Source organism: Microcebus murinus, chromosome 18 (genome assembly GCF_040939455.1).
Source record: "Microcebus murinus isolate Inina chromosome 18, M.murinus_Inina_mat1.0, whole genome shotgun sequence".
In the NCBI taxonomy this organism is placed as follows: Eukaryota; Metazoa; Chordata; class Mammalia; order Primates; family Cheirogaleidae; genus Microcebus; species Microcebus murinus.
In genome coordinates, this window is record NC_134121.1 from 2,805,598 (window position 1) to 2,832,021 (window position 26,424).

Consider the following 26,424-nt stretch of genomic DNA (forward strand, 5'->3'; position numbering starts at 1 on the left):
CTCCGGCAGCATCTCGACGGGGAGACGGCCACACAGTCACTTCGAAAGCAGGGTGGCCGCCACCTCCATCCTCTTGCCACATTTCCGAACCTGGACCACAGACCCCTCGTGGCGGTCCCCGTGGGTGGCGAGCGTGGACAGAGCTTCCCACCAGCCCCAGCTCCCGGCCTGTGTGGCCTGTGCGTGGCCCCCAGGCTGCCCGGCACGGGCGCTGTCCCTGCCAGAGCCGCGGGCCACACGTGTGAACACGTAAGAGTCACCCAACTACCGACGACAGTGACTTCCCAGGGGGACGGGGAGAGCCCGGGACGGGGCTTCCAGCGCTAATTCTGCACACTCCAGCGTGTTTTTAATTTTTTAACCACAAAAATGGATTCGATCATTGCTTGCAAATGTTAAGCAACTAAGAAACAAAGGGAGCGTGTATATTCCCGTGAAGTTATTTGCACGATCGCTCACCAGGAGGAGAGGCAGACCAGCAGCGTCAGAGCAGACCGAGCCGTGTTTCCAGGGCGGTGCCGTGCTCGCGATAGAACAGACATAGCGGCCGGGGCTTTTTCTCACGTGCCCAGCTGGCTTCGTGCCTTATATCCCCCAGGCTCTTCGCTGGCACTTCCCACCCTGCAGGCCCCACCGAGGCTCCCCGAGACCCCCTCTGCCTCCCACCCCGTGCTCAGGGCCCTGAGGCCCCCATGACACGGGTATGTCCGTGCGTGTGCTGCCTTGTCCCCACCAGAATGAAGCTCTGCACGGTTGTCCACAGGGCAGGGGGACACTTGGAATGTTTTGTTGAATTAACAGATATGTGTGCAAGGACTTTTGCTAAGAGATGGACAAGATGGATCGGACCAGAGAGAATGGGTGCACGGTGACTTTTTTTTTTTGAGACAGAGTCTCGCTTTGTTGCCTGGGCTAGAGTGAGTGCCGTGGCGTCAGCCCAGCTCACAGCAACCTCAGACTCCTGGACTCAAGCGATCCTCCTGCCTCAGCCTCCCGAGTAGCTGGATCTACAGGCATGTGCCACCATGCCCAGCTTTTTTATATATATATATATATTAGTTGGCCAATTAATTTCCTTCTATATATAGTAGAGATGGGGTCTCGCTCTTGCTCAGGCTGGTTTCGAACTCCTGACCTCAAGCAATCTGCCCGCCTGGGCCTCCCAGGGTGCTAGGATCACAGGCGTGAGCCACCGCGCCCGGCCCAGGGTGACTTTTTATCGAGATAATTCACCCGCCATGAAAGTCCCCCTTGTGAAGTGCACGGTGCAGGGGCAGGGGCATTTATTTAGTACGCTCCTGACGTCGTGTGACCGTCGTCACTGTCTAATGCTAGATCATTCTCACCACTCCAGAAGGAAACGCCACACTCCTTAGCAGTTACAGCCGCATCCCTCCCGCCCCCAGCCCCTGGCGACCACTGACCTGCGTGCTCTCCGAGTTTGCCTGTTCTAGATGTTTCTTGTGAATGGGTCACACAGCGTGGGGCCTTTTGCGGCTGGCGTCCCTCGCTGAGCATAGCGTCGTCACAACTGAACTGGGTTGTAACTTAACTACTTTTCATCGCTGAACAATGCTCCGTTCTCTACGTGCACCGCGTTGTGTTTCTCCAGTCACCCGTGGATGGGCGTTTGTGTCCGCCTCCCCTTTTGGGGTATTATGAATAATGCCTCTCTCTGAACATTTGCGTGCGAGTTTTTATGGGGACATGTGTGTTCCGTTTTCTTGGATACATACCTAGGAAGGGAATTGTCTGGTCACACATGTTAACTCTATGTTTAATTTTCGAGGAGCTGCCAAACCGTTTCCCGTAGCTGCTGCTCCGTGTTATGTCCCCGCCAGCCGTGCGCAAGGGTTCCGGTTTCTCTGCGCCCTCAGCAGCACGCATCTTGTCCACCTTTTCATTACCGCCATCCGCGTGGGCACGGAGCGGCATCTCGTTGAGGTTTTGATTGCATTTCCCCAGTGACTAATGGTGTGGAGCTCATTTCCACGCGCTTATCGGCTATTTATATATGTACATTGGAGAAATGTCTATTCAGACCCCTTGTGCATTTTTTTATTCTTTTAAAGGGATTTTTAAAAATATATATATTCTAGGTACTAGTCCCTTGCCAGGTAGATGACTTGCAAATGTTTTTTTCCCCAATACTGGAGGTTGTCTTTTCACTTTCTTGATTATGTTTTTCGAGGCACGGGAGTGTTTCGTTTTTCTGAAGTCAGATTAAATCTATTTTTACCTTTGGCTGCTTGTGCTTTTGATGTCATATCAAGGAAAACATAGTTGAATTCAAGGTTATAAAGATTTATGCCTATGTTTTCCCCTAAGAGTTTTATGGTTTTAGTGCTTGCACTTAAGTCTTTGATCAGTTTTGAGTTCATTTTTGCAGATGGTGTGAGGTTAAGGTCTAACTGTGTTCTTTCCCACGCGGATATCCAGTCTTCCCGATACCGCTTGGTGAAAAGAATATTCTCTTCCCACCGATTTGTTTTGGCACTCTTGTTGGAAACAACTGGCCATAGATTGTGTGGGTTTGTTTCTGGACTCTCGATTCTGTTCCATTGATCAGTGTGTCTATCCTTATGCCTGTACCTCATTGATTGTTATAGTAGCTCTGCAGTAAGTTTTGAAATTAGGAAGTGTGAGCCTCCAACTTCATTCTTCTTTTTCACTCATTGCTTTGGCTATCCTGGGTCCTTTGCATTTCCATATGAATTTTACGATCAGCTTGCCAATAAATTATACCAAAAAGGCAGCTGGGATTTTGATAAAGATCATGTTGAATCTATATATCAATTTGGGGAGTATTGCCATTTTAACAATAAGGCTTCCAATCCATGAACATGGGATGTCTTTCCATTTATTGGGCCTTTAATTGTTTTCAACGATGTTTTGTAGTTTTAAGTGCAAAAGTCTCATACGTCTTGTGTGTGTGTGTGTGTGTGTGTGTGTGTGTGTGTGTGTGTGTATTGTCAATGGAATTGTTTTTCTTTAATTTCGCTTTTGGATTGTGCATTGCTAGTGTATAAAAATACAATTAATTTTTGTATATTGATCTTATATCCTGCAATCTTACTGAATTCATTTGTTAGTTTCAGTAGATATTTTGTGTGGGGGTTTCTATTCCTGAGGGTATTCTATCTGCTAAATCATGTTGTCTGCTAACAGAGATAGCTTTTCTTCTTTGTTATCCTTCTGGATGGCTTTCATTTCTTTATCTTGCCGAACTGCCCTGGGTAGAGCCTCCAGTACAGTGTGGAATGGAAGCGGTAAGTGGTAAAAGTCCTTGAATTGTTTCTGATCTCATGGGGGAAGCTTCAGTCTTTCACCATTGAACCTGGGGATTTTTCATAGCTGCTGGTTTTTCATAGATGCCCTTTATCAGATTGAGGAAGTTTCTTTCTATTTTTAGTCTGGTGGTTGTTTATATCATGAAATGATATCGGAGTTGTCAAATGTCTTTCTGCATCTATTTGAGATGATCATGTGGTTTTTGTCCCTTATTTTATTGATCTAGTATATTACATTGATGGATCTTCATACACTGAACCGATCTTGCGTTCCTGGGATAAATCCCACTTGGTTACGGTGTACGGTTCTTTCTATATGCTGCTGGATTCCGTTTGCTAGTATTTTGTTGAGGATTTTTGTATCTATTGAAAAGGGATTTCATAAGGGTCTGAAGTTTTATTTTGTGGTGATGTCTTTGTCTGGTTTTGGCATCAGCAAGTGACTTTCATACAAAGTCGAAAGTGAAACACAAAGATGACTCATAGATTTCTGAAGATTTGCCAAGAGATAAAGAAAAGTCAGCGTGTACTGGAGCTGCTACGTGTCTCAGACACTCTGCTTAGTGTCTGAGGATCAAAGGGAAGCGGCGTGGGGGATGTGGTGGTTCAGCTGGGCCTGGGAGAGTGCAAAGATTGAGGGGAATGGAGAGAGAGAGAGAGAGAGAGGGCAATGCAGGTTGAGCAGGGAGAGAGGAGGCTATGGGACACGGAGAGGAAGCCATCGGCCAAGTTTGCCTGTGATATAGTGGGGGCATGTTAAGGGGTTGGACAGTGTCCTTCCAAGTTCACGTCCACTTGGAACCTGGAAATAAGGTCTTTGCAGATTTTTAATAATTAGTTAAGATGAGGTCACTCTGGATTGGGGTGGGCCTAATGCAGTGAATGGTGTTGTCCTCATGAGAAAATAGACTCTCAGAGGTCCACAGACGGCCACGTGGTGATGGGAGCAGAGATCGGACGCAGCTGCAAGTCCAGGCAGGCCACAGATCGCCGGGGTCGGGGACGGGGACAGGCATCTCCCTTAGACTTCCAGAGGGAGTGTGGCCCTGCCCAACACCGCCGTTTCAGACTTCTGGTCTTCGGAACGGCGGGGGGACACTTTCCTGTTGTTGTCAGCCACGCAGTTGTGGCAGTGGTTTTGCGGCAGCCCCAGGAGACCCCTCGCGGGGCAGGAGGACAGGAGCGAAGGGCAGCTGTGGAGGGGACGGTGCCGGGCTGGGGTGGGAGCCGGACTCTCGGCAGGACCTGCCCACGGACGGTTTCAGACCAGCACGGTGGGGAAGAGGGGAGAAGCTGACATGGTCTCAGGGGGATCCTTTGAGAAACTTTGGTTTTTTTAGAATTGGGTGTGTTCTTTCCCAGTAGTTGTCACCGTTGTCTCTGGAAGTCATCTGCCAAAGGGGTCAGCCACAGCCGGCTGTCTGTCCCTTCCCTGTCTCTGGCCGGCTGTGAAACCTGGGGCGGTGTTCTAGCCTCAGCCTCCTTAGCTATAAAGTGGGGTTGATTTTATCCCCCTCGGAGCCACGGAGAGCAGCAGGCGGAGCTCCTGGCCCAGAGCCGCCACGGCCACTAAGTGGTAGCCATGGCGATGAGCTGTCATTTATGCCTCACCCGCCCTCTACTTCTCTGAACTCTCCTTACTGCTTTAATAATATAAGAAATGCAGACTTCTTTTTTAAAAAAATGAGCATAGAAGATTAGCTCATTATTCCTGATTATCAAAATGATGTATTATTCCTTTCGGAAAATTTGAAAAACTAAAGAACAAGATGAAAACAAACTATAATCGTACCACCTAGAGAGGATCATTATGATGTTAGCATCATTTTCTACTCCTGCAATGAATTTATGTAAATACGAAATACCTATAAATGTGTGTTATAGAAAAACTATATTGATATTTTTCATATAGGTTTGTGTCTTTCCTCATTCAGCATAATCGCATTGAGCATTTTCTTTGGCCATTAAATATTTTTATAAAATACTTTATAATCACTTAGTGGTATTATTAATTATATGAATCTACCGAAATATATTAAAATATTCTCCATGGTTGAAAATGTAGCAATAATACTGAGCTGACTATTGGTGGGTTTGTTTTTTTTTTTTAACAAATGTATTGAGGTATAAATGTTGTACAATATACTTCTTTTTTTTTTTTTTTGAGACAAAGTCTCGCTTTGTTGCCCAGGCTAGAGTGAGTGCCATGGCGTCAGCCTAGCTCACAGCAACCTCAAACAAACTCCTGGGCTCAAGCGATCCTCCTGCCTCAGCCTCCCGAGTAGCTGGGACTACAGGCATGCACCACCATGCCCGGCTAATTTTTTCCATATATATATTAGTTGGCCAATTAATTTCTTTCTATTTATAGTAGAAACAGTGTCTCACTCTTGCTCAGGCTGGTTTCAAACTCCTGACCTCGAGCAATCCGCCCACCTCGGCCTCCCAGAGTGCTAGGATTATAGGCGTGAGCCACCGAGCCCGGCCTGCTTCTCATGTTTAAAGCGTTCAATTTGATCGGTTTTGATGTATGTAACATACACCCATGAGATCATCACCACAGTCAAGATAATGGACACAGATGTCACCCCTACATGTGTGTCCCTTTGTTACCTATCCCTCCCTCCAGCCCCTGCCCCCAAAATGGCTTATCTGCAATTCGGCAATGATTCTTGGATGTGACACCAATAACACAGGCAATAAAAGAATAAACAAATTAGATCTTATGAACATTTTAAAATGTTGTGCATCAGAACACGCTATCGAAGCCACTTGTAGAAGACTGAAACCTTTCACCTCTCACAAAAATCAACCACACCTTTCACCTCTCACAAAAATCAACCACACCTTTCACCTCTCACAAAAATCAACTCACGCTGGATAACAGACTTGAATGTTAGGAGTGCAACTATTAGAATTCTAGAGGAAAACATTGGAAATACTCTTCTAGACATTGGCCTAGGCAAAGAGTTTATGAAGAAGACCCCAAAGGCAGTCACAGCAGCAACAAAAATAAACAAATGGGACCTGATCAAATTAAAAAGCTTCTGCACAGCCAAAGAAACTGTCAAGAGAGCAAACAGACAACCCACAGAATGGGAGAAAATTTTTGCAAGCTACACATCTGATAAAGGGCTGATAACTAGAATCTATTTAGAACTCAGGAAAATCAGCAAGAAAAAATTAAACAACCCTATGAAAAAATGGGCAAAGGACATGAACAGAAACTTCTTAAAAGAAGACAGAATAATGGCCAGCAAACATATGAAAAAATGCTCAACATCTCTAATCATCAGGGAAATGCAAATCAAAACCACAATGAGATATCACTTAACTCCAGTGAGAATGGCCTTTATCAAAAAGTTCCCAAACAATAAATGTTGGCGTGGATGTGGAGAAAGAGGAACACTCCTACACTGCTGGTGGGACTGCAAACCAGTTCAACCTCTGTGGAAAGCAATATGGAGATACCTTAAAGCGATACAAGTAGATCTACCATTTGATCCAGCAATTCCACTACTGGGCATCTACCCAAAAGATCAAAAGTCACTTTATGAAAAAGCCACCTGCACTCGAATGTTTATAGTAGCACAATTCACAATTGCAAAGTTGTGGAAACAACCCAAGTGCCCATCAATTCATGAGTGGATTAATAAAATGTGGTATATGTATATCATGGAATACCACTCAGCTTTAAGAAACAGTGGTGGTATAGCGCATCTTGTATTTTCCTGGATAGAGCTGGAACCCATTCTAGTAAGTGAAGTATCTCAAGAATGGAAAAACAAGCACCACATGTACTCACCAGCAAATTGGTATTAATGGATCAACACCTAAGTGGACATATAGGAAAAACATTTATCAGGCGTCAGGCAGGTGGGAGGGGGAGGAGGGGGGGTATATACAAACACAACGAGTGAGATGTGCAACGTTTGGGGGATGGTCATGCTTGAAGCTCTGACTCGAGGTGGGGGGCATGGGCAATATATGTAACCTTAACATTTATACTCCCATAATATGCTGAAATAAAAAAAAGAAGAAAAAAGAACACGCTATCGACAGGATATAAAGGCAAACCGCAGAATGCGAGAAGATATTTGCAAATCATGCATCTAATAAAGGATTAATACCCAGAATACATAGAAAACTCCTAAAACTCAGCAACAAAAAAACCCAAATAATCCAATTCAAAAATGGTCAAAGAATTTGGAAAGGCATTTCTCCAAAGAAGGCGTATACATGGCCCATACTTGCATGCACAGGTGCCCGGTGCCCCTAATCCTTAGGAATATGCAAATCAGGACTGTAAGGAAGGCCACCTCCCACCCACTAGGATGGCCACTATCGAAAAGCAGAAAATAAGTGTCGGGAGAATGTGGCGAAACCGGAACCCTGAGGCCTGCCGTGGGACGTGAAGTGGGGCATCCCAGTAGATCCCAGACTGTGGAAACAGTCTGGTCGTTCCTCAGAACATTAAAGACAGAGTCACCAGATGATCCAGCAATTCCACTTGTGGGTCTATACTCAAAGGAATCGGAAGCAGGGACACAAAGCGATGTGTGTAGACCCGTGTTCGTAGCGGCGTTGTTCAGGATGGCTAAAGCACGGAAACGTCCCGGTGCCTATCGACAGATGAGCGGGGGAACAAAACGTGGTCCGTCTATACGATCGACGTTACTTGGCCTCACAGAGGGAGGCAGTTCTGACACACGCTGCAACACGGATGAAGGTTGAGGACGCCATGCTGAGGAAATAAGCCAGGAACAGAAAGACAGACACTGTGTGAGTCCACATATATAGAGTAGCCAGATTCGTGGAGACAGACCGCAGACGGGCGGTCGCCTGGGGCCGGGGGTGGGGAATGGCAACGGGGACTTGGTGTTTAATATGTGCAGAGCTTTAGTTTTGCAGGATGGAAAGTTCTGGAAATGGAAGGCGGTGGTAGTTGCACAGTGTCATGAAGATGCATTTAATACCACCGAGCTGCACACTTGAAAATGATTAAGATGGTAAATTTGATGTTAGCTGTATTTCAACACAATAAAATTTGGAAAAAGTAAAAAAAAAATGACTGATCTGCTTCCTGTCACTATAGATGAGTTTGCCTTGTCTAGAATTTTATATAAATGGAACCATACAGTATGTGCTCTTTTTTGCCTTGCTGCTTTTACTCGACACAATTTTGCGATATAGCCTCCCGTTGTCTGTGTCGATGGTTCGTTCCTCGTTGCTGGGCAGTGTTGCGGTGTGTGTGCGCGTCACAGTTTGTTTCTACTTTTAGCCATGAATACAGAGTGTGTCGTTTTCAGTTCTTACCTGTTTCAAATAAAGCTACTGTGAATGTTTGCATCCAAGACTTTGCAAGTGGACATATTTTCATTTCTCTTGGTAAATACCTGGGAGTGGGATAACTGGATCATATGGCAGGTATTTGTTTAATTTTTAAGAAATCGCTAAGCTGTTTTCCGCAGTGGCTGTACCATATTGCATTCCCACCGGCCGTGTAAGAGAGCTCCGGTCCCCCATGTCCTCACCAACACCTGGTGTGATCTCGGTCTTTTAGCCATTCCAGCAGGTGTCTGGGAGTATCTCGTTGTGGTTTTAATTTGCGTTTCCTTGATTACTAAGGATGCTATTTTTTCACGTGGCCTTTTGGGTCTGGATTCTTTCACTTAACATGATGTATTCGCTATCCACCCATGTTGTGTGTATACGCAATTTCCTCTTTTCTCCTCTTTCTCTTTCTCCTTCTCCTTCTCCTTCTCTCTTCTCTTCTCTTCTCTTTTCTTTTTTGACAGAGTCTCGCTCTGTTGCCCAGGCTAGAGTGAGTGCCGTGGCATCAGCCTAGCTCACAGCAACCTCAAACTCCTGGGCTCAAAAGATCCTCCTGCCTCAGCCTCCCGAGTAGCTGGGACCACAGGCATGCGCCACCATGCCCGGCTAATTTTTTCTATATATTTTTAGTTGGCCAATTAATTTCTTTCTATTTATAGTAGAGACGGGGTCTCGCTCTTGCTCAGGCTCATCTCAAACTCCTGACCTCAAGCGATCCTCCCGCCTCGGCCTCCCAGAGTGCTAGGATTGCAGGCGTGAGCCGCCGCGCCCGGCCAGTTCCCTCCTTTTCATTGCCAAATAGCGTGAACCTTTTGCAGCAGGTGCCGCTGTTTGTTCCTTCCTTCACCAGTTGAAAGGTGTCCATTTCTGGCTTTGCCATCGTGACTAAGACCGCCATCAGCTTAGTTCACACATGGAGTCTTGGGTAAAGACCCAGGAGGGGAGCGCTGAGTCACCGGTAAGTGCCTGTCTGGCTTTATGAGACACGGCCAGACCGGGTTCCAAAGCGGCTCTTTCCTGCGCCGTGGCAGCAGCGGGTTTGGTGGCTCCCGTGGCTGGGCACCCGGCCAGCACCGCGCAGTGGCGGTCCGCAGTCGCTCTTAGGTGCGCGGCCTGTCGCACCGTGTTTCCCGACCGCGCGCTGAGGTTCCCGTTTGTGTTTCTCCGGCGACGGATCGTGCCGAGCGCCTCCTCCCGGGCGTGTTCGCCGCCCGGGGGGTCTTCTTTGGCCAAGTGTTCAAACGTTTCGCCTCTTTTTAAATTGTGGTGTTTTCTTATTGCTGAGTTTTGAGGATTCTTTACATATTCTGTGTACAGATCCTTTATCAGGTGTCTGTTTTGCGAATATCTTTTCCCAGCCTGTGGCTTGTCTTTTGTTTTCTTAAGGATGTCCCTCCAAGAGCAGGAGTTTTTCATTTTACCGACGCCTAATTTATTTTCTTTTTTTCTTTCATGGTAATGACTTGGTTTTGTTGTTGTTGTTGTTGTTGTTGTTTTTACAGACTCACTTCATGGCAGTTGACTTGGTTTTGTATTGAAGAAAACTTTGTCTAACAGTACTATTGGATATATATATATATAGGAGATATATATATGGATATATATATGGATATATATGTATATTGGATATATATATATATGATATAGATATATATTTAGAAACAGGGTCTTGCCATGTTGCCCTCAAACTCCTGGGCTCAAGCCATCCTCCCACATCACTGGGGTTACAGGTGTGCACCACCTTGCCCAGCCAAAACCATTGCATTCTAAGAGTTTCTTATACATACTCTGGATACAAGTTCTTTTTTAAATACATGTTTGTGAATATTTTCTCCCAGGCTGTGACTTGCGCGTTTTTGTTTCCTCTAATGGAGTATTGTGAACAAAATAATGTCTTTAATTTTCCAATTTCTTATTTCTTTTTCAGTTTCTGAGTTTTTGTGTTCTACCTAAGAAATCTGGGCCTATCACAAGGTCGCAGAGGTTTTCTGTGAAGGATTCTTCTAGAAGTTTCATAGCTTTAAGTTTCACATCTGCCTGTGATCCATTTTGAGTTAATTTTGGGTATGACATGAGGAAAGGGTTGATATTAACTTTTTTCGTGCAGATACTCAGTTGATCCAACATCATTCGGAGAAAAGCCATCCTTTTTCCATTGAATTGCTTTTGCCCTTTTGTCAATAATCAGTGGATCATATTTGTCTATTTCTGGATTTTCTATTGTGTTCTATTGATTATTTGTCTATTTTATCACATTTATCTTTTCACTGATACCAAACTAGCTTTATGAGTCTCAACGTCCCATAAGTCCTTGAACTTTGTTCTTTTTTTTTTTAATAACTGTTCTGGTTGTGCCAGCTCAAAATTTTAGAGCCAACTTGTCAATTTCTAACAAAAATTCCTGCTGGAATTTTGACTGGGATTGTGTTGCATTTATAGATCAGTTTGGCAAGATTTCCATCTTAACAGTGGTGACTATTTTAATCCATGGGCTTGGTGTAGCTCTGTTTATTTAGGCCTTTGATTTCTCTTGGCAATCTTTTGTGGTTTTCACTGTACAGGTCTTAAATGTCTTTTGTTAGACTTATTCCTAATTAGTTTATGTGGGGTTTGGGGTTTATTTTTTTGCTACTATAAATTGAATGTTTATTTCATTTTCCAATTGTGCATTGCTAGCGTGTTAGTGTTTAAGGTTACAATTAATTTTTCTGTATTAACTTTTTTTATATTAACCTTTTATCCTACAATTTTGCTAAATTCATTTATTATTTCTAATAGTTGTTTTGTCACTTCCATGAGTTTTTATTCACATAAACAATTGTGTCATCTGCAAATAGGAACAGTTTTATTCTTTTCCAATCTTTAGGCCTTCTCCTTCCTTTTCTTGTCGTATGCAGCTGGGGTGAGGAGGGCCTCCTGCCAGCAATGACTAGAAGTGGTGAGAGCAGAGTCTTTATCTTGTTCCTGGTCTTGGGGGGAAACAGTTGAGGCTTTTACTATTAGGTACCACGCCGACTGCAGAATATTTGTAGGTATCAGTTTGAGGAGGGAGGGTCCCTTCTATTCCTAGTTTGCAGACAGTTTTTATCATAAATGAGAACTGGATTTTTGTCAAGTGCTTTTTTCTGCATCTATACATGTATGTATTTTGGGGGGCACCTCCAGCTATTTCCTTAGGATTAATTCCTAGAAACTAAAGTAAGGAGTGAAAAATGGATAAACATTTTTAAGCCTTTTGCATCCTGGTCCCAAACTGCCAGTCAGAGAAACTTTGCCAGTTCATACCCACCCCTCCACCAAGCCGTGTGTGAGTGTCTGTTTCCCCAAATCCTTGCCTGCATTGGATTTTATAATTTTTTTAATTGCTGCCAATTTCATAAGTCCCTGGCTCCCCCTCTCCTCAAAAGCTATCTTATTTCCATTTGAATTTATCTCACTACTCTGGACATGAAAATGTTATTGGTTACTTGTATTTATCATCCACTAAATTGTCTTTTCTTTTCCTTTGCCAATTTTCTGTTGGGCATTTATTATTTTTTCTTTTAGACTTACCTGTTTTTCTACATATTAAAAGTATCAATCTTTATTTTATTTATATATATATATATATCCCAGTTTGTTCCTTGGCTTATTTCATTTTGTTCATTAAAAAAAAAACCAGACTTTGTTATTTGGAGTAGTGCTAGGTTTGCAGCAAAATCGAGGGGAAGGTACAGAGTTTGGGCACCCCCGGCCCCCACACGGCACAGCCTCCCCTGTCATCAGCATTCCCCACCAGAGAGGGACATTTGTCACCCTCTGTGAACCTACAGCGCCCGTCGTTGTCACCCACAGTCTGTAGGCTGCGGTAGGGCCCGCTCTCGGTGCCATGCGTCCTGTAGTTCTGGACAAGGGTATGATGACAGGTGTCCAGCACCCTAGAGTCACACAGGGTGGCCTCACTGTCCTAAACACACTCAGTGCTCCCCCTGTTCCCCCTGCCTCCCCCAAACCCCTGGCAGCCACCGATCTTCTCCCTGTCCCTACAGCTTTGCCTTTTCCTGAGCGTCACGGAGTTGGGGTCACGCTGCATGTGGCCTTTCAGACTGGCTTCTTCCGCTCGGTGATATGCTTAATTTAAGCTCCTCCCTGTCTTCCCGCGGCCCGGCAGCTCCTGTTTGTGTTTCGGCGATGAACAATACTCCCTTGCTTGGGCGTACCACGGTTATGTAGATTTACTTATCCGTTCCTTACCAAACGGCATCTGTCTTGAAAAGGGCTTCCAAGTTTGGGCACTGATGGGGGCCGCTTGGGGGTGCCGTTGTTTGCAGGCCCCTCCCTCCCCATCCTTCTTACCGCCACGCCTAACACACGCCCCGGCACACCGTCCTGCTCACCCTACGCGGAAGGCCGAGGTTTCCGGAAACCAGATAGAAGACGGAGACCTGCTGGGGCAGAGACTCAGACAGGAGGCCACCCTGCCTGCTGCCGTGATCCGGGGGAGGGGGCGAAACAGCCGCTTTCCAACCTGGGCAGTCCTGGAGAGAGGGGGCCCCCCACGCCTCCCCAGCCAGCAACTGGCCTCCGGGCAGAAGTCTGCTTAAACCCTCTCCCGGCTCCTCAGGGGCAAATTATTTGCATTAATTAATCGATTGATTCATTAATTCAAGACACTGTGCTTGGGACCCACAGCTGGCTTGCCATCGACTTTTTGTTCAGCCGACAAAACGGGCTCGGGGCGAAGAAAAGCAAAGAGCGAACTTAGAGGTTCGGATATTTTAAATAACGTTAAGGCCCGGGCCCAGTGTCCCTTGGACGTGAGAACCACAACTCAGTGTTTGATGGTTTCGTCTTCCTCCTGCTCAAGCTTCTCTGAAAATAGACGCCGCCGTGTGTCATCGGTTATCCGTGTAACAAACCTCCCCGAACTTAGCAACTGCAAACAGCCTTTTCCTTCTCGAGGTTGGACAGTTTGGACACGCCGGGCCGGGCTGTCTTGCTGGGCTCTCCGGGGTGGACTCAGGTGGGTGCGCCATCCAGAGACCGCACTGGGGTGGAGGGTCCGAGGCAGTCCCTGTTCTCGGGTGCGGGGGCTCCCGTGCTGCCTGGCAGCTGCGTGTCTCTCACCATCACATCTTTCTTGCCAACTCTGTGCCGGCAGGGGGGTGGGGGGGGGGCAGCAACTGCCAGGCTTCCGAGGCCCAGGCTCGGGCGCTCACCGGACACCCCTGTGCCACAGTCTATTGGTCAAAGCCGGGGCCACCCAGATTCAGGGCTGGGGACACAGACGCCGCCCTTGATAAGACAAGCTGCAAAGCACCGGAGGCCATTTTCCATCCACAGCTGTTTCTGACATTGCCTAGTTTACCATGCTGGGGAAGAAAGAACTGATTTTCCGTTTTGCTGTGATGGTGCCGACTTCTCCTTTTCATTTCTGCTTTTGCATGTTGGTGATCCTCAGCGAATGGCAGAGACGAAGAAATGCTACGTTTCCTAAAGTTGAACATCATCTATTTCTATCCATAAGACATTTTTAACTCAATAGCGTCTTGGGAGTTATTGCCTGAATAACCCATCCTTTTAATTCTAATGCATCACGCATAATAATTTTATAAATAAGCCAAATTATTTGTAGCATCTATGAATATTCTCAAAACCAAATTGCTTTACCCGTATTCAAAGAGAATCAAAAATTGAAAACTGTATGTATTTCCATTTTCCCCAGGGTTTATTTCCTTTAAAAAAATTTTTTCTGGCCCTGCCCAGTGGCTCACGCCTGTGATCCTAGCACTCTGGGAGGCCGAGGCAGGAGCATCGCTCAAGGTCAGGAGTTTGAAACCAGCCTGAGCAAGAGTGAGACCCCGTCTCTACTAAAAAAAAAAAAAAAAGAAAGAAATTAGCTTGACAACTAAAAATATATATATAAAAAATTAGTCAGGCATGGTGGCGAATGCCTGTAGTCCCAGCTACCCGGGAGGCTGAGGCAGGAGGATCGCTTGAGCCCAGGAGTCTGAGGTTGCTGTGAGCTAGACTGACGCCACGGCACTCCAGCCCGGGCAACAGTGAGACTCTGTCTCAAAAAAAAATATTTTTTTTCTATGACTTCAAAATTCCCAGACATTGTGCCTGGTCATTGCAGGCACAAGTGTGAAATGGCTGTGTGCTCCGTGCCAAGCCAGTGCCGGGCGCTGGGGTGGAGAAAGATGCCGCCCAACCCATGGCAGCCAGTCCCGACGGGGATCAGACGGGGTCCAGATGGGGTCCCGACGGGGATCCTGCTGGACCACACGGGGCGGAGTCTGCTACGAGGAGCCCCAGATAAACAGAGATGAAGCCTCCCTCAACCTGCCTCCAGTTTGAACCCCTGGAAACCCAGCTGTGGCTCCCAAGCACAGTGTCTTGAATTAATAAGTGAATCAATAAGTTAATGCAAATAATTTGCCCCTGAGGAGCCGGGAGAGGGTTTAAGCAGACTTCTGCCCGGAGGCCAGTTGCTGGGGGAGGTGGGGGGGGGCCCTCTCTCCAGGACTCCCCAGGTTTGAAAGTGGCTGTTTCCCCCCAACACCCGGGGGCCACAGCAGCGGGCGGGGGCCTCCCGTCTGAGACTCTGCCCCAGCGAGTCTCTGTCTTCTATCTGGTTTCCGGAGACCTCGGCCTGCCCATAGGGTGAGCGGGACACAGAATGCTGGGAGGTCTGGGGTCAGGCTGTGCTGGCGGGAGACCAGTGGGGTACAGGCGCCCCGGCCACTGCACCCCGCTGTTGGGCGAGCGGATGTGAAAGGCGGCGTCGGCGGGGTGGCGGGGCCGTGCGCAGACCTGCGCGTGCCTTGTTTTGCGAGCAGCGATGTCACGGGGCAGCGCCGTCAGCGCCCACGGGGAAGACCTGGGACATGGGCCCTGGTTTGGAGCCCGGTTTGCCGCGTGGCTCGGTGGCTCGGGTGGTCGGCCCACCTGCCCGTCTGCTGTCGTGTTTCCTCTGAGAGCCCCAGCGGCCCCGGCTGTGGAAGGACCCGGCTCACGGGCGGCCTCGGGCAGGCCCGGTACGTTCCGGAAGCAGCAACGGGGTCTAAACAGGCCGGGCTTCTCTTGCAGGACGTTCCAAGCTGAGAAGGAGGGAGCTCACAACACCCAAAGGCGCTTCCCTTAGAGACCCTGGCCGCCTCTGGGGTAACCGCGTCTGACCGCCCGTTCCGAGCTCAGACAGGAAGCGGGGTGAGGCCCGTGCCGCCCAGTCTCCGCGGGGTGCCCGGGTGGGGGTCCAGAGATGACTCTTGCTGTCAATCTGATTTTACGTAGCAGGCGTCTCTAAACGTCACTCAAGACACAGGATGTCATCTGTGGTGTGGCTGAGTCAATGGAGTAGGATATTTTGCAATCAAGAATGCAACAAATTCGTGACTTTTTTAAAAAGCAGAATAAAATGGGGTTTTATTGCTGAACTGCAGACTTAGACACTGTAAACTATGCTGTTGAGAACATGGGCTCCAAAGTGGGTTTTAACCTCAGCTCTACCACCTGCTAGCTGTGTGACCATGGGCAAATTGCTTAACCTCTCTGGGCCTCGGGTTTTTCTTCTGTACAAAGGGGATAGTACCACTACTCATTTCGTAGGATTTTTTCTGAGAATAATATGCAATAAAAGCACACGCACGAGAGAAATCCTTAACCCAGGGCCGGGCCCACACTAAGTGTTTTAATATTACAAACGCTCACTATTAATAGTATCAATAATCCAAATGTTTCCTTCCTGAACCTTAAAGTGAGCCTATGTTTTTTTCAGGGACATAATGAACCAGTTTAAATCAAAGCAGAAGCCCTATGCTCTCCGAAATTGTCACAAAACTGCTACCCACAGTAAGCCCCGAGGACCTGGCCCCGTGCCGAGCGCTTCAGGGTCGTTCCTTCTGCACAAAGCCCTTTCTTACCCTCACTTTATTAACGAGGAAACAAGGGCTCAGAGAGGCTTGGTAACCTGCCCCAGGTCACACAGCGAGGACCCGCAGTCAGTGCCGCCTCGTCCGTCTCTATGACGACTTACCGTCTCTATGACGACTTACTCCCTCTCTCCACGGAAGCAGGACGGAATCTGATCACTGCGGTGCCTCCTCCCGCCCGCCGAAATGCACCTGCACACAATCAGCAGTGGGACGCGCACGGTCACGCATCCGCAGGTGGCCGCGCGGAGCCTGCCACGGGCCAGGCACGGTCACGGTGTCTGTCCGTGCGTGTGCCTGGCCTCCCCCACGCCCCGTCCTCCCCCGGCCCACGCACACGGGCAGGGAGGCGTGTGGCCCTCACGTGACCTGCCCCCCCCCAGCCCCCCGTCCGGCTCGGACGCCGGCCTGCGACTCCCGGACAGCAACGGCCTCCCGCAGACCCCGCGCTGGGACGAGCCGCAGCGGGCGTGCGCCCTGGAGCAGATCTGCGGCGTGTTCCGGGTGGACCTGGGCCACATGCGCTCCCTGCGCCTCTTCTTCAGGTAAGCGGGGACTCCCGGCTGCCTCGCCACCGCCCTGTGCACAGAGGAGGCCTGTGACAGTGGGTTTTTTTTGGTTTTTTTTTGAGACAGAGTCTGACTTTGTTGCCCAGGCTAGAGTGAGTGCCGTGGCGTCAGCCTAGCTCACAGCAACCTCAGACTCCTGGGCTCAAGCGATCCTCCTGCCTCAGCCTCCCGAGTAGCTGGGACTACAGGCATGCACCACCATGCCCGGCTACTTTTTTTTCTATGTATATATAAGTTGGCCAATTAATTTCTTTCTATTTTTAGTAGAGACGGGGTCTCGCTCTTGCTCAGGCTGGTTTCAAACTCCTAACCTTGAGCGATCCTCCCGCCTCGGCCTCCCAGAGTGCTAGGATTACAGGCGTGAGCCACCGAGCCCGGCCAGGAGGCGATAGTTTTTACGTGGGTGCCATTCTGTCCCCTCCCGCCTGTGGCCACACACGCCACTGGGACTCACTGTGTCCTGCCCCTGGGGCTGGTGGGCGCGGGCCCTGGTCGTGCTGGGGACTAGAAACCTGTGCTCGCGTGTTCACCGGGCCTCGCCCCCCGCCCCGCAGCGACGAGGCCTGCACCAGCGGGCAGCTGGTGGTCGCCAGCCGCGAGAGCCAGTACAAGGTCTTCCACTTCCACCACGGAGGGCTGGACAAGCTGTCGGAGGTGTTCCAGCAGTGGAAGTACTGCGCCGAGACGCACCTCAAGGACCAGGTAGCCCCGCGGGTCCCCCGCGCTGCCCTGGGTCGGGGACAGGACTCCCCCACCCCCACCCCGGGGACACCGGGCTGCCAGCACTCTCGTCCCCACCGGGGACTCGGCACCTCCCCAGCACGCCTCTCTCCTCCTGGGTCCCCGTGTCCGTGGGCTCCCGGGGCGTGGCCCGTGGAAGCTTCCGGTGGCCCCGTGGTTGCCGGGTAGCAGCAACTTTGGGCTTGAGACGTGTGTGCCCAGGGCTCGCTGTGCCGTCAGCGCCCTGCACTTGAAAAATCGTGTTTTGACAAGAACTTCCTGCCATATTTTGCTCAACCTACATACAAATGTAATAAGAGCTCTTTAATTATCTGTTTAAGATGCCGTATGTGCTTATTAGGGACGGAGCTGACTTTAAAACTCCCTTCCTTCCCACAGAGCCTCCCGCCGGCTCCCCTTATTACAGTAGCACGGCTCTTTTCCCCCTACTCCGCACAACCTTTGATTTTTGAATTAAATGTCAGCTGCAGTTTTGCCCGGGATTCGTGGCTGCTCGCGGAGACAATCTGACAGGCCGGCTCCCTGCTCGCAGAACAGCGATCCCTTTGTATGTGGCCAATCACATGTGATTTATTGCGGGCCCTCCCGGCAGAGGGAAGTTAGGCCATGAGAGGCATTCATCCCGGTTTTTTTTTTTTTTTTTTTTTTTGCTGCTGGGGTTGGAGGGAGAGTGGGGGGGGGAGGGAGCACCAAAGGGAAACCGATTTTAAGATGAAGGTATTTTCATTTTAATTGCGCCTAATTACACTTGCCATTTAGGGGTTTGTATGCAGGGGGGATGCCCTTCCCCTCCCTCTGCGAGAGAGAGAGAGGCTTTTAGGCCCTGGGAAGCGCACTGCTGGCCCGCAGAGCCCTGCCTCGGGGATACTTACCTTTGCCCAGTTCTCCTCCTGTCCGGCAGGTCGCCCAGGAAAAGACGTGCATGCAGTTCTCCATCCGCCGCCCCAAGCTGCCGTCCTCCGAGACGCACCCCGAGGAGAGCATGTACCGGCGGCTGGACGTCTCCGCCTGGCTAGGCCACCTGAACGAGCTGGGCCAGGTGGAGGAGGAGTACAAGCTGCGCAAGGTGAGGCCCCACCGGGCCCGGCCGGCGGGGGAAGGAGGGCTGCGTGTGCGCGGCCAGCCGGCGGGCCGTACCCACAGGGCCACCTCCCCCGGGAGGGTCCCACTCCCTCGCGGGAGGCCCGGCGCGAACCTGTCGATAAAGCAATAAAGCAATCAAAGCGACGGCATTGAAGGACCGCCCTCCCGGCCGGGCCGGGGGGCTATACCGTGTCAGCCTGCACAGAAGTGTCTGCAGGGAAACGCGGCATTTCCAAAACGGGGATTAGGCCATGACGTGAGAACCACACGTTAATCGGAGCGCCGCCCCGGGGGGGCATTGACATTGAAATGAGCCGGGTTTGTGTGCAGTATGGGAACGGAGGAGGCCCGGGCTCCCCTTGTGAACATGTGCAAATCGCAGGGGCGTGAATCCAGGCGCACCAGAGCCACCAAAACACATCCCCGGGGATTTGGGGGTCCTTTGAGCTGCCCTGTTTCATCCCCTCCCCAACTTTCGCCGCTCCCTCCAGGCCATTTTCTTTGGCGGCATTGACGTGTCAATCCGGGGGGAGGTCTGGCCCTTCCTGCTGCGCTACTACAGCCACGGGTCCACGTCCGAGGAGCGGGAGGCGCTGCGTGTGCAGAAGCGGAAGGAGTACTCTGAGATCCAGCAGAAAAGGTAACCGCAGGCGTGGCCACCCGCCCCGCCCCGCCCACCGCGCCGCGGGGGGGGGGGGGGGGAAATGCCATCCGAAAAGGCCGTGGGGGGTGCCATGCCCCGCTGGTGGTACGTTTGGTGACCCGCAGCGTCCTTCGAGAAGGGGTCTCCCGGGAGTGCCAGCGGTGGGGTGGGCGAGGGTGGCCGCCGTGCCAAGCGCTCGCTCCCGCGGGCCTCGCGGCCCAGGGGCTCGTTAGCTCACATGTCAAGGTTTTAGAATTCTCGCTCAAAAGACTCAACCAGGCGCTGACATCCCGCAGCTGAAGGCCGGGCGGGGAGGGGCCCCTGGGCGGAGGAATCGGGATCAGGACCGCCCCTGCCCCGTCCCACTTGGGCCTCACGGACGGGGCTGCCGTGGGCTCTTCTCTCCGGGAGGCCAGGACTGGGCGAAGCCCCCGGTCCCCCACGGGCCCTGCGCGGCCCCCCTCCGGGACGCTGGGCCGGGGCCCAGGCCTCATTACCGTCGGGCAGCAGTCGCCTCTCCCCTCTGGGAGGGACGCCGGGGCCGGCGAGGCCGGGTTAATTTGGGGGGGACCTTGGACAAGCACCAACCCCCCTCCCGTGCCAGGGGAGGGCCTGCCAGCGGCAGGAGCAGCCGGTTCCCATGCGGGGCACAGGGGCCGGGGAGGCCCCTTCCTGGAGCGGGCGACTCAGAGCCCCGCCGGGTGGCGTGCTGGTGGCCGACGCCGGGCGGGGCGCTGTGCCCCACACAGGCTCTCCATGACGCCCGAGGAGCACAGCGCCTTCTGGCGCAACGTGCAGTTCACCGTGGACAAAGACGTGGTCCGGACGGATCGCAGCAACCAGTTCTTCCGAGGGGAAGGCAACCCGAACGTGGAGAGCATGAGGTACCCCGCTGCCCGGGGGCAGGCCCAGCCTCCCGTCCGCTCCCCGTGCGCACCTGCCGGTGCCTCGCCTGACCCCGGCGGGCGGTGGGCGAGCCCAAGGAGGCTTCCGTGGGGCCCTCCCCCCAAATCCGAGCTGTCGAGGCTCAGCCACGGGGATGAGCTGTTCACGGGCTGCCTCGGTTGGCACCTCGTGGCCGTGGAAACCCAGGCCCAGGCCCGTAGGCGAGCAGGTCCCTCGCAGGGGGCCAGCTGTCCCGGGGCGCCCGCCGAGCCTGTCCTCGCTTGGCTCACACCGCCCGTGGAGGGGCCTCCCCGTGGGTGGTCTTCCAGGGGTCCTGCCACTCGGAGCGGGGGGGTGGGGGGCTGGCATCTCCCGCATGCTGCTGCAGCCTGGCAAGCAATTGCACAAAATTAGCAGCTCATGGAAACGTCCCTGCCTGTGTCCGCCTCGTGTCCCAGGCAGTCGACCCTTGAGAAGATCAGGCTGACACCGCTCCCAGCCCCCTGCTCCCGAGGCTCTGGGCCTGGCACACGGCTAATCACGGGCTGCCACCCTCGCAGAGCGGGGCCCGTGTGTCTGACCCCACACGTGTGGGCTCTCGAGCAGCCACAGAGCTGCCGGGAACCTGCTGCCCCACCCCACCCTCGAGGCCGAGGCAGGTGGGGGCCGGGCAGCCGAGGTCCCCAGCCCAGGGCTCTGTGGGTGGCACGCCTGGACGAGGCCGGCGGGGGGGCGGGGCATGTCACCACCCGATGCTGTCCCCCCGCCCCGCAGGAGGATCCTGCTCAACTACGCCGTGTACAACCCCGCCGTCGGCTACTCCCAGGGCATGTCGGACCTGGTGGCCCCCATCCTGGCCGAGGTCCTGGACGAGTCCGACACCTTCTGGTGCTTTGTGGGTTTGATGCAGAACACGATCTTTGTCAGCTCTCCCCGGGACGAGGACATGGAGAAGCAGCTGGTGAGGCTGGGGGTGGGGCGTGCGCGCGTCTGAGGGTGCCGGGGGCAGGGGTGGGCACAGGCTGCCCCTCCTCTTGCCGGTGGGGTCTGGGTGGTGGTGTGCGGCTTGGCTGCCGGGGTCAGTGGGCACTTAGCCCTGGGCCCTGGGGGAGGGCCAGCCAGCTCCAGGAGGGGTGCTGCTCCCAGGTCTCTGGGGTGCCCCCACCACCACCTCTTTGCACAGGCCCCCTGGCAGGGCCAGGAAGGGGAGGCCCCGGCACCCCCGGACCTGTGCTTTATAACAGAGGCTCTCAGGGGCATCTGGGCTGCCCCTGCAGGCGTCCAGCACAGCTGAGGCTCCTGAGGCCCCAGGGCAGTTCTCAGACCCAAGCCTGAGGACAGCTGGCCTTTACTGGGGGGCCCAACTGGCACCCCTCCCTTCAAGGGCTCCCCACAAGGGTCAGCCCTCTGTAGACCAGGCGGCACTGAGTGTTGGGGGACAAGGGAAGCTGGGTGAGGCGGCCAGGGAGTGTGTGGCCCAGGGACCGAGCCAGGGCACCCCATGTTCCCTGCGTGTGCCCCATGTCACCTGCCAGGTGTCATCACCGGGCACTGGGGCGTGGTCTCACCCTCCGGGCTGGGAGGAAGCTGGGCCTGGGAGCTGGCAGTGTGTGCAGAGGATTCGAGCGCCGGACGGTGATGCAGAACACGCCGTGACGGACAGCAGGGCCCTGGGCTCGGTGTCTCGCCAAGGCTGGGCCGAGCGCAGCATCTGGGAGGGTGACACCGAGTGACCTGGTCTTGCTGGACCAGACCTGCCATGTGAAGTGAGGGCAGAGCTTCTCGGGGGAGCATGTCCTTTAGACTAACCCTTAGGGCTGCTGAAGCCCAGCCGGGGGAGCCCACAGCAGAGAGGACTTGAGGGCGGGGGCTGGGGTTGCAGCTGGAAGCTGGAGGCACCTTAGTTGCAGGTATGAGGGGGATGCACAGGGTCAGCTGCCTGTGTGGGCCTGCCCTGGCTGCAGTAGGGCCTGCCCTGGCTGCAGTGGGGCCTGCCCTGGCTGCAGTGGGGTCAGCCCTGGCTGCAGTGGGGTCAGCCGCCTGTGTGCCCGGCTGCAGTGGGGCCTGCCCTGGCTGCAGTGGGGCCTGCCCTGGCTGCAGTGGGGGACGCCCTGGCTGCAGTGGGGCCCGCCCTGGCTGCAGTGGGGCCCGCCCTGGCTGCAGTAGGGCCTGCCCTGGCTGCAGTGGGGCCCGCCCTGGCTGCAGTGGGGTCCGCCCTGGCTGCAGTGGGGTCAGCCGCCTGTGTGGGCCTGCCCGGCTGCAGTGGGCCTGCCCTGGCTGCAGTGGGGCCTGCCCTGGCTGCAGTGGGGCCTGCCCTGGCTGCAGTGGGGTCAGCCCTGGCTGCAGTGGGGTCAGCCCTGGCTGCAGTGGGGTCAGCCACCTGCGTGGGCCTGCCCTGGCTGCAGTGGGACCTGCCCTGGCTGCAGTGGGGCCTGCCCTGGCTGCAGTGGGGCCTGCCCTGGCTGCAGTGGAGCCTGCCCTGGCTGCAGTGGGGTCAGCCCTGGCTGCAGTGGGGTCAGCCACCTGCGTGGGCCTGCCCTGGCTGCAGTGGGGCCTGCCCTGGCTGCAGTGGAGCCTGCCCTGGCTGCAGTGGGGTCAGCCCTGGCTGCAGTGGGGTCAGCCACCTGCGTGGGCCTGCCCTGGCTGCAGTGGGGCCTGCCCTGGCTGCAGTGGGGCCTGCCCTGGCTGCAGTGGAGCCTGCCCTGGCTGCAGTGGGGTCAGCCCTGGCTGCAGTGGGGTCAGCCACCTGCGTGGGCCTGCCCTGGCTGCAGTGGGGCCTGCCCTGGCTGCAGTGGAGCCTGCCCTGGCTGCAGTGGGGTCAGCCCTGGCTGCAGTGGGGTCAGCCACCTGCATGGGCCTGCCCTGGCTGCAGTGGGGCCTGCCCTGGCTGCAGTGGGGCCCGCCCTGGCTGCAGTGGGGTCAGCCGCCTGCATGGGCCTGCCCTGGCTGCAGTGGGGCCTGCCCTGGCTGCAGTGGGGCCTGCTGGCCGGTCAGCAGGATCCTCGCGGCTCCAGCAGCTGTCTCAAGCAAGAGGGCGGCCGTGAGTGCAGGAGGGCGGTGTGTGGCCACTGAGCCCTGCCCCAAGGTTCTCCCTTGGTATGATGTCAGGTTTCCACGGTACCTGGGAGGCAGTTACAGGGTCTGACGCCATTCGCCCCGACAGGCTCACGGCCGCACGTGGCTGGCTGACTCATTAACTGCAGAGACGGATTTTCCAGTGGCATTGGTGGAGTCAGCAGCCCGAGTGCGGGCGCTGCCAGAAATATCCCTGATCCTGTCCCAGGTCCCTGGGAGGTGACCTTCGCCACAGGAATCCAGTGTCCTGGGGCTCACACACGTCCTCTTCCTGCCCTAAATCAGTCCTGAAAGAGGACGCATCTCGTGGTCAGAGCAGGAGGGGCTGGACCGTCAGGGGTCCCCGGATGACCTGCCCACCTTCCCTGGGCGGGGTGGGCTCTAGAAACAGCCCCGTGTGCCCGCGAGGCTGGGCGGCGGTTGCCCAGCTTCCCGACCACACCAGGCTGTGACGCTGTCTGCCCGAGGCCACCCCACAGCCTCCAGAGCAGGCTTCCGTCTGGGACACACTGGCAGAGAGGGAGGGGCAGCCAAATGCGAGAGGCAGGATGACATGAGCGGGTGGCAGGCGTGCCAGTGGGTGGAGGGCCCCAGTGGGAGCGGGGCCCCTGGGCCGGGTGGACGAGCCCACGAGGGGCGGGGCTCACGTGCCCGGCCTCGCCCCCAGCTGTACCTGCGGGAGCTGCTGCGGCTGACGCACCTGCGCTTCTACCAGCACCTGGTCTCGCTGGGCGAGGACGGGCTGCAGATGCTCTTCTGCCACCGCTGGCTCCTGCTCTGCTTCAAGCGGGAGTTCCCCGAGGCCGAGGCCCTGCGGATCTGGGAGGCCTGCTGGGCCCACTACCAGGTGAGCCGGGGAAGCCGGGACTGTAGCCCCTGAACGACCCTCACCTGCCTGTGCGCGGCCTCTGGGAAGGGCCCCGCCCCTGCCCACGTAGGCCAGGGGCCAGCCCCGTGCGCGGCACTGCTTCCATTCCCACGCGGCCGGCTGCGGAGCTCGCCGCGCCTCCCAAGTAGCTGAAGTGGGCAGATGGCCTGCCCGCCGCGCTCATCGCTGCCTTCTGGGGCTGAGCCCCTTCCCGTCGCGACCAATCGGTGTGAGCGACACCGTCGGGGCCGGAGCAAGGCCACAGCAGCCCAGGACGCTGCACCCAGGAGCCGGGCCATCAACACCCGTCCCCTTGAAACTGCCCAGCCTCGGAGTCCCGCTCACCACCACCCTCCTGCAGGGAAGGGGCCCAATCCGGCCTCCGTGTCAGCCCCTCCGGGAGTCACGTGGCTTTGCCGCCCAAGTCAGGGACAAGCTGGCCCTCGTTAAAGGAAAGGCAAGTGTCTGTGGATCCATCCGCCTTTTTTTAAAAAAGGAGGATTGAGGCCTGCAGGAGGGAGGACCCTTCCCTGGAGAGCCGCTCCGTGCTCCACCGCGGCAGCTCCACCACCTCCGGCGCAGGAGCCTCCGGGGCAGGCGCCAACGCCGCTGCCAGTGCAGGAGCCCCCCGGGCAGGCGCCAACGCCGCTGCCAGTGCAGGAGCCCCTCGGGCAGGCGCCAACGCCGCCAGCTGCAGAAATCGGCGTCAGCGTCTCCCATCCTGCTGTCGTGCGGGCACCGTATCGGATGAGAGCGAGTCTGCAGAAATGCCACGAGCGGCCTCGAATTCACGCGTCCTGGCCGGGGTCTCTCGCAGAATGAAGCGAGGCGTTTCCCGCCGTGGTTAACGTGCTCCATGCGGATGTTCGGGGCGAAACGCGGCAGGGAGGGTCCGAAATGCCGGGTCTCCCCCCAGAAATAAATAAATCGAGCCTCGCTGCGTGTTCTCCCAGCAGCAAAGCCGCCACCGCCGCCCCGTGATTTCAGGCGAATGTTACAGTGGACTCGGAGCGCCCAACGGACAGGCCGTTTCTCCTGGCGACGTTCGTGGCTGCGCTCTGTGCGTGTCCCAGCTTCAATGAAACCTGGTGGAAATCACAGGAGGGAGGACCACGGGCTCCTTTCCGTTGGCTGCCGTTTCCGTTAAAGCCACAAAGCGGAGTTTCCCTGGTTCTCCGGCTTCGGGCTGAATGCAGCCGCATGTGGGCCCACGCCGTGGTCAGCGCAGTGGCATTCGGGTCTCGGGTTGAGATGATGGTGAGGGGGAGGATAGTTAGCCAGGAGTGAGCTGTGCGGAAGGGCAGGCCACTGCCAGGCTATGCCGCTAACTTTGAGCGAGAAAAGGCTGGATTCCAGCGGCCCTGCTGGTTTGCCGTGGGGGCCGCCCGCCCGGCTCCTTGCCCCGGGCGCTGCGTGCAGCCCACGCAGACTGCGCTGCCTCTCCCTCCCACACTCCCGCCCGGGGGAAGCTGGCGTCCACCTCCTGGAACTCCTCCCCTGCTTCTCACCCCAGCCAGAGTGCAAACCCCTCGAAAGGATCAGAGGGAGCCAAGCAAGACCCTCCGGCTTAGTTCAGAGGCAGAGGCCGGGCAGCCTGGGGGCGGTCCCCCGGCGCAGGCTGGGGTGCGGGAGTAGCCACCTGCGGCCTCTGCCCTCCTCGTGGGCTCTGGGCTGGGGACGCCGTTCCGCCTGGTTTGGGCCGTCGATGTCGGGAGACCAAACTCGGGTTTCCTGGTGCTCCGGGTCCTCTCCCTGCCCGGGAAGCGAGCGTGCATGGAAGGCACGTGCATGCCTTGAGGCATCCGGGCAGGAGAACATCCGGCTCCGTGGAGTGGGGTCTGGGGCACGTTCGGCCTGGTGGCGGAGGGCAGGCTGACCGGTGGGTGGCAGCCACAGGCTCTTCCTTGGGGACATCTTCCACCACCCACCCGGGTGTGCTCTGACCCAGCCTTCCCTGCACACCGTCCCGAGACCTTCCTAAGTGACTCCATGGGAGAGCAGACCTGTCTGCAGAGGAAGGGTG

At 54.5% G+C, this 26,424-nt stretch overlaps 1 protein-coding gene across 1 annotated transcript in view; it reads left to right on the top strand.

Annotated features, from left to right (window-relative positions):
* The window catches only part of TBC1D16 (TBC1 domain family member 16), a 76,954-nt gene that overhangs the window by 48,926 nt on the left and 1,604 nt on the right, over positions 1-26,424 (top strand). The window contains exons 4-10 of the mRNA XM_075994014.1: positions 16,921-17,082; positions 17,661-17,808; positions 18,749-18,913; positions 19,422-19,570; positions 20,323-20,457; positions 21,233-21,419; positions 24,201-24,380. Coding sequence (XP_075850129.1) covers positions 16,921-17,082; positions 17,661-17,808; positions 18,749-18,913; positions 19,422-19,570; positions 20,323-20,457; positions 21,233-21,419; positions 24,201-24,380 — 1,126 coding nt within the window. The remainder of the gene's footprint in view (positions 1-16,920; positions 17,083-17,660; positions 17,809-18,748; positions 18,914-19,421; positions 19,571-20,322; positions 20,458-21,232; positions 21,420-24,200; positions 24,381-26,424) is intronic.